The 15935-nt window shown below is 38.2% G+C and overlaps 1 protein-coding gene across 11 annotated transcripts in view; it reads right to left on the bottom strand.

The window, feature by feature from the left end:
* The window catches only part of robo2 (roundabout, axon guidance receptor, homolog 2 (Drosophila)), a 250952-nt gene that overhangs the window by 130789 nt on the left and 104228 nt on the right, over positions 1-15935 (bottom strand). For all 11 annotated transcript variants that reach the window (XM_017416383.3, XM_017416389.3, XM_017416384.3 and 8 more), the window contains exon 2: positions 11282-11608. In XM_017416383.3, the coding sequence (XP_017271872.1) occupies positions 11282-11608 (327 nt within the window). The remainder of the gene's footprint in view (positions 1-11281; positions 11609-15935) is intronic.

The following is a 15935-nucleotide window of genomic DNA, read 5'->3' as shown; positions in this document are numbered from 1 at the left end:
GGCACAGCCAAGATACTGCGCAGAACCCTCAAGCTCCCAGGCCTCTGGTAGAGGACCCGAGCTCAGAGGATGAAACAAAGACCACCCGCGGAGGGTGAGAAGGGAATTTTTATATATATATATATATATATATATGTATAGAGAGAGAGAGAGAGAAGGCCCATCTGAACACAGCCACACATACACACAGTGAAACACAGATAAACACAGGCGGCACCTGCATTTTCGTTAATAGCTTTGCCCTGTACACTGTAAAGCATGAGGGGCAGCAGCAAGAGGCACTGAGATAAGATTCTGCTTAGCATTTGAATGGGGGGGTTCTGATTTCTATTCAGCTGGCCTTTAGCCACACTAGTGCTGAAGTGGTCTGGGCAAGCCGGTTTGGTTTTCTCTGTGCCAACCAATGTGAAAGCTCATATCTGGCAATGTGCAGTGTCTGTCAGTGTCCTGGTCTGTCCGTCTGGCCGGCTGGTTTGTAATCAGCCTGGTGGGCTGCTAATCATCCTTCCAGCTGTAGAAGCAGGTGGCCACACATACCACTGCTCCCAGTTTCATTTAGCATGTGATGCTATCTCACAGCACCTGCTTACACTGTACAACAAATAAAAAATAGGTAGTTCTTAATAGGGTTGTGCAGTAATGTATGGTAATACCCTATACAGAGACATCTAAAAATGGCAACAATTTTGCTTTGAATACTATTATTTAAAAATCTGCTTTGAAGTTTATACGATTAAGTGGTGGATATGCTGAAACCTTTGTGCAGTTTATTTTTGGGTTAACAACCTATTTCATGAACAATGTTTTATAAAATTTTGGCAGCATAAAGATATTATTTTCTCTGTAGGAACGCCTACTGTTTGTGAGGGGGATTGCAGTGAACATAGCACATCATAACAGCAGTTCTGCTACACTGATGTAACAACTCACTTGTGCAGTGACGATTTTTTCTCTCTCACCATTTCAATAACTCAATTCAAATTCAAAACAAAACACAGCCCTGAATTCAGTACTATCACAACTTTTCACAAAAGTACAGCAGCTTTTAGAATGAAGGCTGAAGAGAAGATAAAACTAAAATAAATACTGAAAATATCTGGTCTCTTATCAAAAAATGAAATACATGAATGTTGCACAAGAGATGGTGGGACACACCATGAAACAACATGCAAACACAGAGATGACTGGATATTGTAAAGAGCCTGTGATCTCTGAAGATGACAACTATGGTGGAAATCTAACAACACCCTTTTTCCCTCTTCAACCTTTTGGTTGGCCTGTTTCTAATAAAATACCTTTCAATGTGACACATGAATTTGCTAACAAAGTGAGTATTTTTGTTTGAGCTGGTATTTAATAAATTAATTTGTTTTGTGATGCACTAGCAAGAAAAAAATGAAGGTTGATATTTATGTCAGATATTTTATGTCTATAGGTATCCTTAATTAAAAAGCAAAAATGTTCTAAACACAACAAGTCATTCTAGGCAGGTTGTACTACTATATACCAGGGAATACTATGAGGAAGGCTTATTAATATCAAAGAATGATTGATACCACTCAACCTTAGATTCTAAGTAAGAAGTATTGCATCTGCATGTCCCAGGAGGTTGAGGACTTTTCACATTTATTTGTCAAAGGAGTGGAAGGTGCAGCTATTTTAGTGCAAATGTGAATGAACACCTCACACAAGCCTGTGAGTAACCCAAGAACAGTTAAACACACAGAGGAAGAAGGTAAAATACACAACTCATAAAATCGAAGCCATTACCTTTGAAACACACAAGGTCACGCTCAACTCAAATCATGGGCACACAACCTTTTCTGTTTTAGTGCCCACTGGATGCAGCAGCACAGTCATGCAAAAGGTCAAGCTGTAAAGTTGGATGGAATCACAGCTGTCTTTGGAACTGCTCTAATTTGACCTTACCTCTACTCACTTTAAAAAAGGGACCAAAATACTATCACTTTCAAACAGCAAGAAGGGAAATGAGAGAGGGAGGGAGTGTAAAAGGAGAAAACACAGCAGAAAAGAGAGGGGAAAAGAAGGAAAGAGATGGAGATGGCAGAGACTGTAATGATTAGGTTTCAAGACTACTCTGCAGCTGTTAAGGACCCCGGTCACTGTGAAGTGTATCTCAGAGCAAATGTAGTCCAAGCCAAACACAATATCTGTCTGCACTGATGAAAGATCACCAAATTACTACAGGTCTGGACTTACATCCAATGTGATCAAAGTCTACTAACAATTAGAAGTACGTGATAAAACAATGTATCAATAAATAACTTCACAAAGTAAAAAAGACAAGCACTTGGAAATACAATGTATTTCTGTAGCCCAGATGTTCGCAATGAACATTCAGCTTCCTATGGCCGGTTTTCTGTTTGTCTTCCATGTTTTCTCCTCCCTTCCCCCAGCTTCCTTCCTTCTCTCACAGTTGAGTTCAGAATCTAATGAAGCTGAAATGCTGCATCTCCTATGTTCCCCAAGGGCTACGTTAAGAAGGAATTGTCCTTAATGTTTGGACAACTAGAAAAACACCCACAAAAAGCATTTACCTTAAGCATTTTTGAGTGTGGTTGTGCTCTTGTGTAAATGTAAGTGAACTTATCTGTCCACAACAGCATTCAACTGAGTGCATCCATCAGAGTGCCAGTGCTCAGTGTGACAGTTGTAGCCTAAAATAAACAGGCTGAATCATGGGCTTGGCTGAGTCCTGACCCTTTCACAGGATCGATCCAAGCACCATTGTACGCCTTATCATCTTGCGCAAAGGCATGTACACGTGTGAATAAATGTGTGTTAAGGGTGTGTGAGAAAGTAACTGAGGAAATAATGGGCATTTGAACCAGGAACATTGGCACACTACACATCAGAGTGTGAATCAATTTCAGCGACATTTGATTCAAACCCATATCAGCTCATGCCTGAACTTCAGCCCTCCACCCTGTCACCTCCTCCCCGAATCCATATGATGGATTACCATCTCTGGCAGTCTCAGAGGACCTGAGAGAGAGGGGATGGTGGGTGGGGGAGGTCAGTCACAACAGGGACACATTCATTTGAGGTGACCACTAGGTTAAGGAATTATGGTATGACAGAGATGTGGAGTGGATAGGAGAGGGCAAAGGGTCCTTCAAGGGTCAGAGGAGCTAATCCTGGCTGGACTCCATGCAAGCCACCCTCAGTTTGGAGCTATCTAGAGGGATTTAACTCAGGGTCGGATTTTTGATTAATATTATTATGGCTCACTTGTGCTGTGCCTATTTGTCAAGCGTTAAGGTGGCATCATGTGAGCAACGATTTGAAAAGGACAGTTGAAAATTCCATGTTATATCCACAAGAAACACTGGGTGAAAAACAAAACAACAGATTGAAAATGGGACTACTCTGGATTATATTTGATGACTTTATAATAAATCTTATTAAATACATGCACAAGTTTTTAATAAATTTCTACAATATGTGCAAGTCAATACAAAAACAGAAATCAAACTGCAATCAACCCATGAGAGCAAAAGCTTTGCTCCTTGTCTTTGATATAAAGGTAATCAATAATAAGTGTGCAAACAGATTGCAATAATTTATACAGCTCCATCTACATCTCCGAATGGCTGTAGGGAATAAATAATAATAATAATAATAATAAAACAGTAAAAGAAGTATTCTTTTTTTTTTTTAAATGCACTTGCCTGACAGGGGTCACTTTTTACAGCAACAAGGCCAAGCTTGTACAATTTATAACCCATTATGAAAAAAAAATTATATTATTTTTTTTAGTTACTGCCAAGCAAGCATCCATGCTATGCAGCATGCTTAATGAGACACACGGATGTGGAGGGGCCAAGGAGAATGAGGCAAAAAGAGGCAAAACACAGGCAGGCTGAAGAGACAAAGCAATAGACCTGCATTGTCACAGAGGAGAGGCCATCAATAAAAATGTCACTGTGAAGAGAGAAAGCGAGAGAGTGAGAAGGAGCAAGAGTAGGGTGTATAAAAGAAACACAACAAAACCCGAAGAGACGGGTGCTTCATCTTGCTGGGCACTAATAGACGTGAGAAGCGGCTAGTTCAGCATTCTTGGCTTGATGGCTCACTCCTCTGCTGACGTGCAATGGCATCCATAACAGGGCAAACACATCCTTGTTTAATGTTGTTTGAACACTTAAAAGTGACATAATGGTATAAGTAAAGAGGTACAAAATGAAGGAAGGGCTGAGAGTCAAAGATTATTCTAAGCTTGAGTTTTATTAAGTACTCCGTGTCTATGCAACTCTCATGAACTGCCTTCTCACATCTTTCATTTTTATCCTCAGCTTATTATATATCATAAATATTATATATATATATATATATATATATATATATAAATATATATATATAAGTTCTCCAATTTTTCTTTGAAGAACGCATTTTTCCTCAAATGCAACATAAACAGACTAAGTCCATAGGTACTTTTAGAGAGGTCAAAGCTGAAACAAAAAAGCCAGCAAAGAAAATAAAAGCAGTCTCAGGAAATATTGCAGGTGTCCTAGGGACAGTAAAAGGTCAGAGCACGGTTAGTGACCACAGTGTATTCCTATGATTTATCTTTCTGTGAGACTTTTTTTTTCCTCCAAAATGTCTACCAGATGCTCTCTTTTCATGTATGGTGCAAAAGTTAGATAGTTATGGAATGAATGCTAAAGTGTATGTTTGAAAAAATGGCATTTGTATAATGTGCATATTCTAATAGAGAGAAGTTCTTTCCAAAGGTAAGGAAACTCTTAAATGCTTTTGTTCTAACAATTTATCACACAACTAATCTTAACATCTTTTTTATGATTTATTTTCTGGAAATAAACATGGATTTTACATCAATGTACTTTGAGCTATATCACATCTAGCCAAAAATTTTAAAGAGTCATGAAATCTTACATTTTTCATATGAAATATATTTTTAATATTTTAAAATATAAAATTACAATTTGCATAGTAAAATATTATTATCGTCTAACTTTATTTTTCTGTGAAAATGATAAGTGAACAAGTCGCTAGGGCATCCAATGAGTTAACAACGACCGCAACTGGTGCTGTTGACAAACAGGATGCCAGCGAAAATTGTGTTACTGTTAGTCAAAGACCACGAGGAGGGAAAGGTGTCAGGAGACAGTGGGAGAAGAGGATAGTCAAGCGTGTAGGACTGAAGGTAGCAACTCTAAATGTAGGGACAATGACAAACAAGGGTAGAGAGCTGGCTGACATGATTCTGAGGAGGAAAGTAGATGTATTATGTGTGCAAGAGAGCAAGTGGAAGGGCAGCAAGGCTTGCAGCATTGGGGCAGGGTTAAAGGAAGTGAAATGGAGTAGGGGTAAGTGAACAGATTATACAAATATGGTGTATTATTTTATATCATATGATGACTGTATTACTTTTTTCCCTAATTTTCTATTATTATTTACATTTTAATTAATTAGTCATTGTAAATATATTAATCTCATGCCTCTATACTATAGCATCTATAGTGAAAGTTTTTCATCTACACCTTTACATCTAAAATAAAATCCTCCAAAGTGTGACATACAACTAATCTGTTAAGAATACATTTGAATACATTGTAAATGGTATTAACTTTCTATTCCACACATTAGAGACCACCTGCAATATTGTTTGACTGATATTGGCTCACATATGTTGTGCAATATGGACAGTTATGAAAATTATTTTGATCACAGAACGTAATGCAGAGAAAATATTATTGAGGTAATTTAGAAATGGTGTTATCACACTGTTTGTCTGGCAGGGGAGCTCCAACACTCAGCACTGGTTGCACCAAATGTAAAAGATGATACAGTTCATCTCAGCTGAGGAGACAGCAGCTATAGACACACTGTGTTTCAACAGCAAAGATTTTGATTTTGAGGCAATTACTTTCACAATACCCTCATTATTTCCTCATTTATCTTGATTATAGATTAGACATGAAAAAAGGCAATGTTAATTCCCCTTTTTGATTTAACAGCTTTGTTTCCTGCAAAGGATTATGAAAATAGATTTTAAAACTCAACTAGTACATTAACATCACATTTATTACTCCCTAAAAATAATCTCAAATTTAGTATTGCTTCAGCTTTATTACATATTTCTCCACATAACCAAATGGATACCCATTGATATTTGGAAGGAGTGAATCACTTATAAACTAAACTGAGATCCATTTTTGAGACTGTGTTTTATTTCCTAACTATAGCATGCATCATTAATGTGCTATAATTGCTGCATTGTTGCTGCTTCCTTCATTACCCTTCATTATTTCTCAAGGACTTCAGCGCAGATTAAACCTCAGCCTACCGGGGTTTACACAACCATGAGGGCAGGTGTTTGTGTACATGTGTCTGAAAGTAAATGAGTGTCTGTTGTTTGTGTGCGCTTGTCTCATTTCTGAACTGGAATAATGAGTCCAGATGAGCTTGTGAAAGGCTCTGCAGTGTGGCACAGCCTCACTCCCCACCTGGCCTGTTCCTATTGGCCTCTCCCTTTATTAGCTTTTCCTCATGCTGGACGCAAAGGAAACAGCTTGGTACCCTCCTCCTCCCGTCACCACTCACACCTCTCCCAACTCTATTTTCCTGCTAATTACCTTGTTGTACGAGAACCAAATGCTACCTAACGATTCACTTAATTGCAAAAGTGATACATTAGATGATATCAAAGGACCTTTTTAAAAGTCATCCAGTCCCATTCCAAGCGGCATTTAGAACTAACCCAAGACATCTGTTTTATTTCTGTATCATTTGCATTTTTAAAGGTTAAAAACTGAGCAAATCTGCTAAAGTATGAATTCATATCTCAAGACCTTGTGTCTTTATCCAAGTCTGATGCCTCGCCCAATGATGATTACATACATTTTATATACATGCAAGCACATATAATACACATCAGAAGGTCTGAATCACACTTGACACCCAATTAAAACTGTACCAGTTCACTCTACAGTTTATGAGCATATCTGGTGCACTGTGTATGTGTGCTACTCATCCACCTGAAGAGATAGTCCAAATTAACATTTTCCTTGGGATTCTGTCGCCCCAGGTGTGCCTTGTCACACTTAAATATACACAGATATTCGTGGTGCTAGCAATTTATTCAGCAGTGGTGGCTGCAGCTGGAATTCTTGACAGAGTCTTCACAATGATTTATGAACCTGCTCATTGACCTAGTTTATTCCAAAAAGGAAAAAAAAGGGGGCACACTCACTTACATGTAGTACAATTTTATGTTCAACCCACAAAACTGACCTGTGCTCAGTTTTGAGTTGGATAAGCTGCTCAAATATCTTGTAACATATTTATGGGTTTATTTTCTCTAACAAAGAACAACGGTAAACAAAATTGTCATTTAAGTGTAGTGAAATTTTGTCAAAGTTGTATCCTGACACTTGTTACATGCACCAAGGATCTATGAAACACAATCTAAACAGTTCATGCATTTGTGAACAATGTGTGCACACTTAAAATATACGGTTAAGTCTATTAAAGACACAATAAAGTCTGTCCAATCTAGTCTGCATTAATAATGCAAAAGCATTTCTCTCTGAAGCCTCTATCCTCTTGCTTTTCTTTCCACCTTAGCTAAAGTGGTGAGAGCTGCCCAGCTTGAGGTCCAGCGTGCAGCACCACAGCTCTGCTCAGTGGACACTGTTGAATCTGTTTTTTAGAGCTGCAATTCAATTATCTCACCAGGGTCCTGCTCAACCACTCGTGAACAGAGGGGGCAAAGGTGGGTTCAATACATTGAAGCGATGGAAAGGCAAAAGAAGACCAGTGGTTGGAGTGGGGATGGGCTGCAAGGCATATCATAAACTTAGCTCTACATGGATATAGATTTAAATGCTGCTTCTATCTGTGTGATTAGCATTGGCTTTACAATCACTAGACGGATGTCAGGACCTGATAAAGCTAATCACTGCAGTAAAGGCATTGCAGAGGGATTAAGTACCCCACGCCCCCTTGCTCCCTCAGCCCCCCTTAAGATGTATCTAAAAAAGAAAGCTGGGGAAGGCTAAGGCCCAAAACAAGCCATGTATAAAACTATCAGCAAAATAAGAGTCATGAAAATAAATGGTCATACAACATGAGAACAGTCATATAATTAAACATCAAATGAAACTGATTATCACCTTGTGTCTGTCCAAAAAATAGTTGATTTATGCTTTTTTTGTCCTTTTGATTTATTTTCCCCAACTGATTTATAAAAGCTGAACTCTTTCCCAAGTGCCATCAGGCAAGAGAACAGTGAACACTGTGGACAAATTGCCAGCTGATCACAGGACCAATCATAGACAAAGACTAATACTTTTGCATATTCAAGCGAGAGTGTGAGCAGTGAAACAGTGTGATAGCAGAACAGCAGTTGAGCTGTGTTTCATGAGAACTGCAGTAATTATAGCTACTTTGTTGCCCTTGGCCAGACATTTGACTGGTTCACCCAACAACTCTAAAAATCAGCTTCATTACTTTTCTTCTCAGTATCCTTTGGATTACCTCCCATTAAAATTGCAACAAGTTGCTAATGTCTTGAAATAATATACTGTCTTTATATTTTAATACCCTTTTTTTCATCTCATCTTCTTAAATCTGTGCAATATGCCTCTGAGAGCTTAAGTCTGCTCATACGCAGATCATTTATATCAAATAGTTTTACTCTAATACAGTTTAATTCCAATGTTACATTGTAATTAATTAACAGAGACCACTTTCAGGCTAAAAGAACATAGTTTAATAGATGGAGTAACCCCCTGATGCTGCAGTTTGTATGAGAATTATGTTCCAAATAGAAATGATAGACATACAGTATGACCTCTGGGTGAAAACAAATGTTTCTCTAAACAATAACCATCATGGAAACAATAAGGACTTGTGGGCTTCAAAATCATCTTTGCCATCCCAGACACAATTTTCATCAGCATTCATCCAAACAGGATTGAACATAATTTAGTTTGTGATGAAGTAACTACAGTAACACTGTATTGTCACAAAGCTATGTGTAGCTTTCAGATGTTTATATAAGAACATCAAAAACACAAGACAAAAAGTAAATAAAGTGCTGTCAGTGTGTAATGACATATAGCAATAAATTCTGTTCAAGAAAGAGTATAAGATACATTTCTTACAATCAGAAGAGAGATCCAAACATTGTTTTTAAGCTGCTAAATTCAAATTTTGAATATAGTCATATTAGACTGCACACTGGCCACTGGCAAAGCTCTCCTTTGAACTCACACTTGAACTTAGTCAAGCCAATTAACTTGTTATTCTCAAAATGTCCTGCAATAGGCAAGGTCATCATAGGCAAATCTTTGTGTGGTAATGCTATAGAAACTAAAAAAGGAAGCAGAGTATATGCTGTTACTAAATGTAGCTGTGATTTGATTTTAGTTTAATGTTAAGGTGGTAACAGCTGCACTACAGACATCTGTTTGCTTAATTTTTGTTCAAATCTGGTCCTTGTTGGGTGTGTCTGGGAAAGCCACATGTTCTGGATATATAAACAAAGGACAATAGTTTCAGAACTTAATATTAAAACCCTGATGTAGTTATCTTCATATTGAAAAATGACCAAAAAATTAGCAAAGTGACAGAAACTACTATGCATTTGTGAAAATTAAACCATCTATCTTTATTTTCTCTGAGACAGTGTAGTGATGTTATATGATACTGTATTTCCTAGATGTAAAAGCAAATTGAGAAATGTTTTTGCCTTTGTGGCTAGTTAAAATATATATATTTTTAAAAGAAAACTATACTTTTGCTGAGCATTTACCTCAAAGGTATTTCTTTAACCCTGTGTTTGCTATACTCTTTTTATGCACATTATCACTTCTTGATACCCTTCTCTTCCTTCTGACCTCTCACCTCTAAGTCATTTAAGAAGGAAATGTTCCATTCAACACCTAGTGCTACTTAGCCTATGTTACATGAGAAGGAGAGAACAATGAAAAGAAATACTAAGAAACCAAGAGAGTAAAAAGAAAATAATCTGGAGACTTCATCACTTTTTCATGAATTTTCATTTATACAGGGAGAGACTTCTGACAGCAATCAATAGATCAAGCTGCTGTCACATAGTTAGCACCTGGAGGTTGCTGGAAGGCCCTTGGGAGTGCAGCATACCAGATCAGAAGCAATAACTAATACTGTCTATTTACATTTCCCAGAGTCACAAACTGAAAAGTCCACTGTCATTGTAATCACCTTCATGATACATTCACAAAATATATAAATTGAAAAGTAATTTCTATTTTTCTTTGTATAATGTGATAAAATGTCAAGTGGTTTGTCTGTTTTATGTAGAATGCCAAGTTCAGCATTTTGATACAATGTTGATAGATTTGGCAGACAGGCTAAAATTTAAGTTGCTTTTATAATATGAGATCTTGAAAATCTGTCCATAATGCATCAAGCATTAAAAATAATCTGTCTTAATGCACATCTCTAAATCACACAGGACTATGCTATTGCATAAATCACTAGTAAAAACAACAAAGGGCCACAGAGACTTTCCGCTCCACATTATGGGCAGTTTGAGATGCCTGGGAGAGGTTGCTTGTGAACCCCAGACTGAACCTCCTGGGGATGTCGAGCTCATCTTCAAAGGTAATTTGATCCACAGCTCAGGTTCTGCCTGTCACCAACACAGTCCAGACAGCTTGAGCTAAATGTCCATCAGGAGCCATGGTTTGTCATTACCCCCATTCAGCCTGTGAAGAACCCATGTCTGCCATGCCATCATGTCCCTCTCATAGACTGACAGCAGCTTTATGTCCAACTCAAAGGTCTGCACATAACTTTAAACAACTCCCCTGAGCAAAAGAATGTATCAAATGCATCAAGTTAATGCCTGACAAACTCATTCAGTAACTCATTACCCCATCTAAAAAGTCACTTTCAGAACCACTGGAAATCATTTTAGAGTTAGCAAAAAGAGAAGACTGAAAGCAAGATGAAATCTACTCTTAAAAAAGCATGATTACTGCCTCAAATTAAATGTTGATTTGTTTGCTGGTATTCCCAAGGGAACTCACAATGCATGTTTCTAATATGTATGATGTTTACTAAAAAAGTAACAATATTATTTATTATTTGAAATTAGTATTTCAACAGCAACAACACAGATTTTTATTTTTTTATTCTTTTGTCTAACCAAGTGCTTAATGTACTGAATTATAAGAGTAAACACAATTTCAATGTGACATCAAAGAGGCAAAATTAGGAAAGAAGAAATTAAAATATCTTGACTTACATGCTACTTCCAAAGATGCATTACGGCTGACAGCTTCTCCTAGGTAGTTCCGGGCAACACAGACATAGGCCCCTTCATCCGGTTTGCTCCGTCGTCCATGAACGATACGAAGGAAGAAAAGTGAGCCAGTGGGAAGCAGCATACGGTGAGAACGTGGATCATCTTTGTCGGTTTCCACCCTCTCTCCATCCTTGTACCACTCCACTGTTGGGGTTGGCCGCCCCTCTGCTTTACAGTTGAGAGTGGCAGGTTCCCCTTTGGATACAATCAGGTCAGAGGGGTGCTCCACAATCCGAGGTGGGGAGTCCTCCTGGCGCAGACGAGATCCTGAAAGAAGGAGACATGCAAATACTTAATGCACCACCAAAAAAATTTTACCCAGAAAATGACAGAAAAAAGTGACTTTGGGGCTATTTTTCTTGGCTTTTTTTCCATGGTTATCCAGAACAAATGAGCAGTAAGAAATGCGTGGTTAACTAATCTTTAATTGGTTACTGATACTCAATTCATAATCAAAGCATGTAAGAATGTTTTAAACATATTTTTCAGACCAAAGAGGACACGTGCTCTGCTTAAACCTTTATGTATGATTGTGGACTAGTTGGACCTTTGGGTGCTCAATAAATGGGAAGCATACATTAAACTTACATACAAACATGACACATTTTATGAGTTTAGGATTCAAGAGAAATAAAGTTATATGAATATGAGTATTGGAAATCAGATTGATGTCAAATGCTAATCCCTTGTACTGAAAACCATGCAAGCTTGCAGTGAGTGAACTCTCTCAGTCTGGTGGCCAAGATAATGGACCCTCAATCAGAGTGCTCTGTTTGCCTGTGACCGGGTTTTACTCATAGAAATTATATGCTCTGGGCCACACACATTTACATCACATAGGTCATAACTATGCAACAATCAAATAGTTGAATACAGGGCCAAGCAATAGCAGATCCATTACAGGGCAGAGGAAGTTTAAATGTTTTTCTTTTGAACTTCATGAAATGTCCAATCACTGATTGTGGCAAAGTTGGCAGCCACATCAGCACCAATCAGTGCTGAATTAATCTGAGAGCTAAGCTCTCTGTTGCCAAATGAGTTGTTGCATGTGTGCATGTGATTGAGCCGAGTTGATGACTATGACCTTCCCCAGAGCAGTGCAGAGGGCCAATAGGACGATCCCTGCCCAATGTACCACAAAGGCCTCTTTGCTTGAGTAAGAGCTAAATTTAACATGGGATGAAAGAAAAACAGTTGAGGTTCCAGGTCCTTGCTCAGTTTGTCTTGTATTTGTTCCACCACCTCTCTTACTTGAATCTCCCGGGGGAAACTGAGTAAGCTATACCCTTAAGAATACATGAGCAAAAGGGCAGGAGTGGTTAGAAACTCACTTATCAGCACAAAATGCACTTCAAAGCCTCTGGCTGAAGCAGATATGTGTGCACACATACACACACATGCAAATGCAATGACTTTCTCAACACAAAAGTGCACAAGTCTACCAGTTGTCAGGAATCAAGCATCAGACAGAAGCATGAACAGGAGGTGGTTTGTTCTCTCTTCTTCCTAATTTGGGCTAATTCCCTCCATTTTCCTGTCATTGATTAGTGATTGGGCCTAGTGTCCTTTGTTAACCGGGGCCACAGACAAGGGTTTGTGCTTGGGTGGTTGGTGATAGCATGTTCCCATAGTTCATGAGCTAATCTCACTGGCAATATGTGGAATACTGAATATACTGCTGGTGGTAGAACAACCTACAGTATGCTGATTTCTTTCACAAATGATAACAACAATAACCTAGCCAGAAGTCAGTTTTCTTTAAGAGCAAGTTTTATGTTATGCAGTAAGCAATTTAATGAATCAAGCAGCAAATTAACACTAAGGCACTGATAAAAAAGAAGTGAGATAAAGGACATACATGAGGTACATTCACACTGCAGGTCTTAATGCTAAATTGTGAAATTTTGCTGAGATCGTTTTTTTTTTCTTTTTTTTTTTTTGCATGGTTATTCACATAATAAGTTAAATGTGACCACCATCAAACTACAGGGGGAACAGTCTATGCTCCTAAAGTAACCCGTGCACGAAAGAAAGCATGACGTCCCATGCAGCAGACTGTGTTTATGGATCTAAATATGAATGCTACACAAGTTAGCATGTGTATCAGTTGTGAAGTTGTTGTACAATCAGAGCTAACTAAATTAGCATCTGTCATGTTTTTTTTTGTTTTTTTTTACATTGTTTACACTTGATTTAGTCACTTCTTGTCTACTCTGGTGCAGAATAGCACTTCTTGAAATGGAGCAATGTTCTGAAAGTAGAGGACAAACAAACTCAAGTACTGATCCCATCATGCTAGTATCAATATGATCCCACACCGAGATTGGTAGATTTTCAGTCATCCAGGACAAGACAAATCCAAAAAGGTAAAAATTAAAAAAAAAAAAGACGAAACAGCTGTAGCTGAAAACGTGCCGAGTTCCAAGTTTTAAACTGTATGATTTGTATCTAAAATATCAATATTTGGTTTAATCCACACACCCCTGCTTCAATGACAGAAAGGTCGGGTGAAATGCAACATGGCCATTCAGACTGAGGTTGCTTTGAAAAACATTAAATATGTATCTGATTTAGTTCCACATATGAAAGTGACCTGAGTCAAATTTGAAAAACAAATTTGAAAAAAAATCTGATTTGTCTTGTGAAGACTGTCATAAAAAAAAAATCAGATATGGGTCACATATGGAAACAGATTTGGGCCACGTTTGCCTGCAGTGTGAACATAGCCGTAGACACCCCCATCTCCCTCAATAAGGTATCAAATGCACATTTATTCCTATCTCATTGAAGCATCTGTTTCCCCCTTAATCCACAAACCCCCCTGGGGTTTTACACTAAGGCAAGTGCGCATGCACAACAACAAACTGTGGTGGCTCTCTTCGATTTATATCAGTCTAATTTCTTTAAATCCAATTTGTATTCCAATCTACTGCCTTCTAATCACTTAAACCTTGAGTTTCCATCTGTTCTTTTCTTTCCTCTCGAAATGAGCACAGCAGATGACTCTACAATTGTCCTTTCACTGCCAGAGAAAGCTAAGCTGGGTACACAGAGGACCAGACGTGACCGGTCAGTGTCCTTCCTGAGAGGAAAGAGTCAGGTGTGAGGGTAGCAAAGGTTAAAAGCACATCCATATGCCACATACTATAGTGTAGAATTGTCTAATCAATCTCAATACTGAATATGCACAGTGTTTTAACCTTCCCAGTTGTTTCACAGTGAAAAGCACAACCCAAAATGTTTGCATCTACATGGGTGTGCATATCATTTACTGTGAACTCCAGGGATTTCCATAAGCGTATGTGCTACCCAGAAAAATCTAAATAAATATATAACTCCATGTGCTTCTCCACCACCCGGAAGTCAGATCTTGCTCCTCACAGGAGTCAAAGTCAATTTTCAGTTTCCTATTGGGTCCCCTTTCCCACTCTCTTTACGGTAAATGGGCTTTCTGTTGCCCTTTTAATGCGATCATTGGTGCTGTGCAATCAAGTGCTCTTTGAGCTGAGGCGAGTGCACTTCACTGGGTCTCAGGGCACACGCTCCAATCAAAATGCGGTGTTTCCCCCTGTCTGCAATAACACCACCATTACTTTTCACCACTGCTGTGCAGTCATCCATTCTTAGAGAAAAGCAGGAACCAGAGAACAAACAAACACAAAACACAGACAGAAAATGAAATCAGAGAGGGGTTAGTGAACCAGAAGCTGATTCTTTTCTGCCTTTTTCTTTCTGTCTACTTTTGTCAGCTTCAATGAAATGGAAGGGGTTTTACAATGCTGTTATCCCAAACTTTGCAGCACTTGAGCAGATTTCCTTTGTTATTCAATGTTCCGTACAACATACTTATCATACATCAGAATTAGCATTAAATGCTAATTGCTAGCTAAAGCTTTGATAAACATGGAGGGAAAAGCTTCAATTTTTCCACTAATTGCAAGACATAACACATCTTCAATTACCCCTTAAGCTACCCACACTGACCAGAAACCTACAAGTAATCATTTCTACTTCCATGGTTCCATATTTATTCATGTGTGCAACAGAAGGTCAGGCCTTTGATGATCTTTTTGTAATTATTTTTATTAGCTCCCAGGAGAAATTCTAGCCCACAAACCAAATCAATATACACACCAGTTTCAAGCAGAGCATAAAAAGAAGGGCTCCCCAAAGAGATATTACTTATTCTGCCAACAGACATTTGCTGATCACAGGTAACCAACAGCAACCTCAGACCAAGGCAAGATGCTCTAGTCAGTGAAGCTTCATAAAACATCAAAAAAGGATAACTAAGGTCCGGGCCAAGATGCAATAATTCATCTTGAACAACTCAGGAAAAAAGGTCTAAAAGTCCATCAACTGAGAAAAAATAAAAATATGTAAAATTAGGAAAAACTTGATAAAATTTTGATGAGATATTTTATGTTTTAGACTGATGTTGTCCAGTAAAATTATCTTGACTTTCTCCACTTTTTAACCTCCTCCTTCCTCTAGTTCTATCAGGGTATTTCTGCCTTTACCTCCTAGTATCTCCCTGTATATTTTCCTTGCTCCTTGTCCCATTACATCTTACCCTCAGAAATGGGGTGACAGA

The sequence above is a fragment of the Kryptolebias marmoratus genome, linkage group LG2, assembly GCF_001649575.2.
Source record: "Kryptolebias marmoratus isolate JLee-2015 linkage group LG2, ASM164957v2, whole genome shotgun sequence".
Lineage (NCBI taxonomy): Eukaryota > Metazoa > Chordata > Actinopteri > Cyprinodontiformes > Rivulidae > Kryptolebias > Kryptolebias marmoratus.
This window is presented reverse-complemented; position numbering and strand designations above follow the sequence as displayed.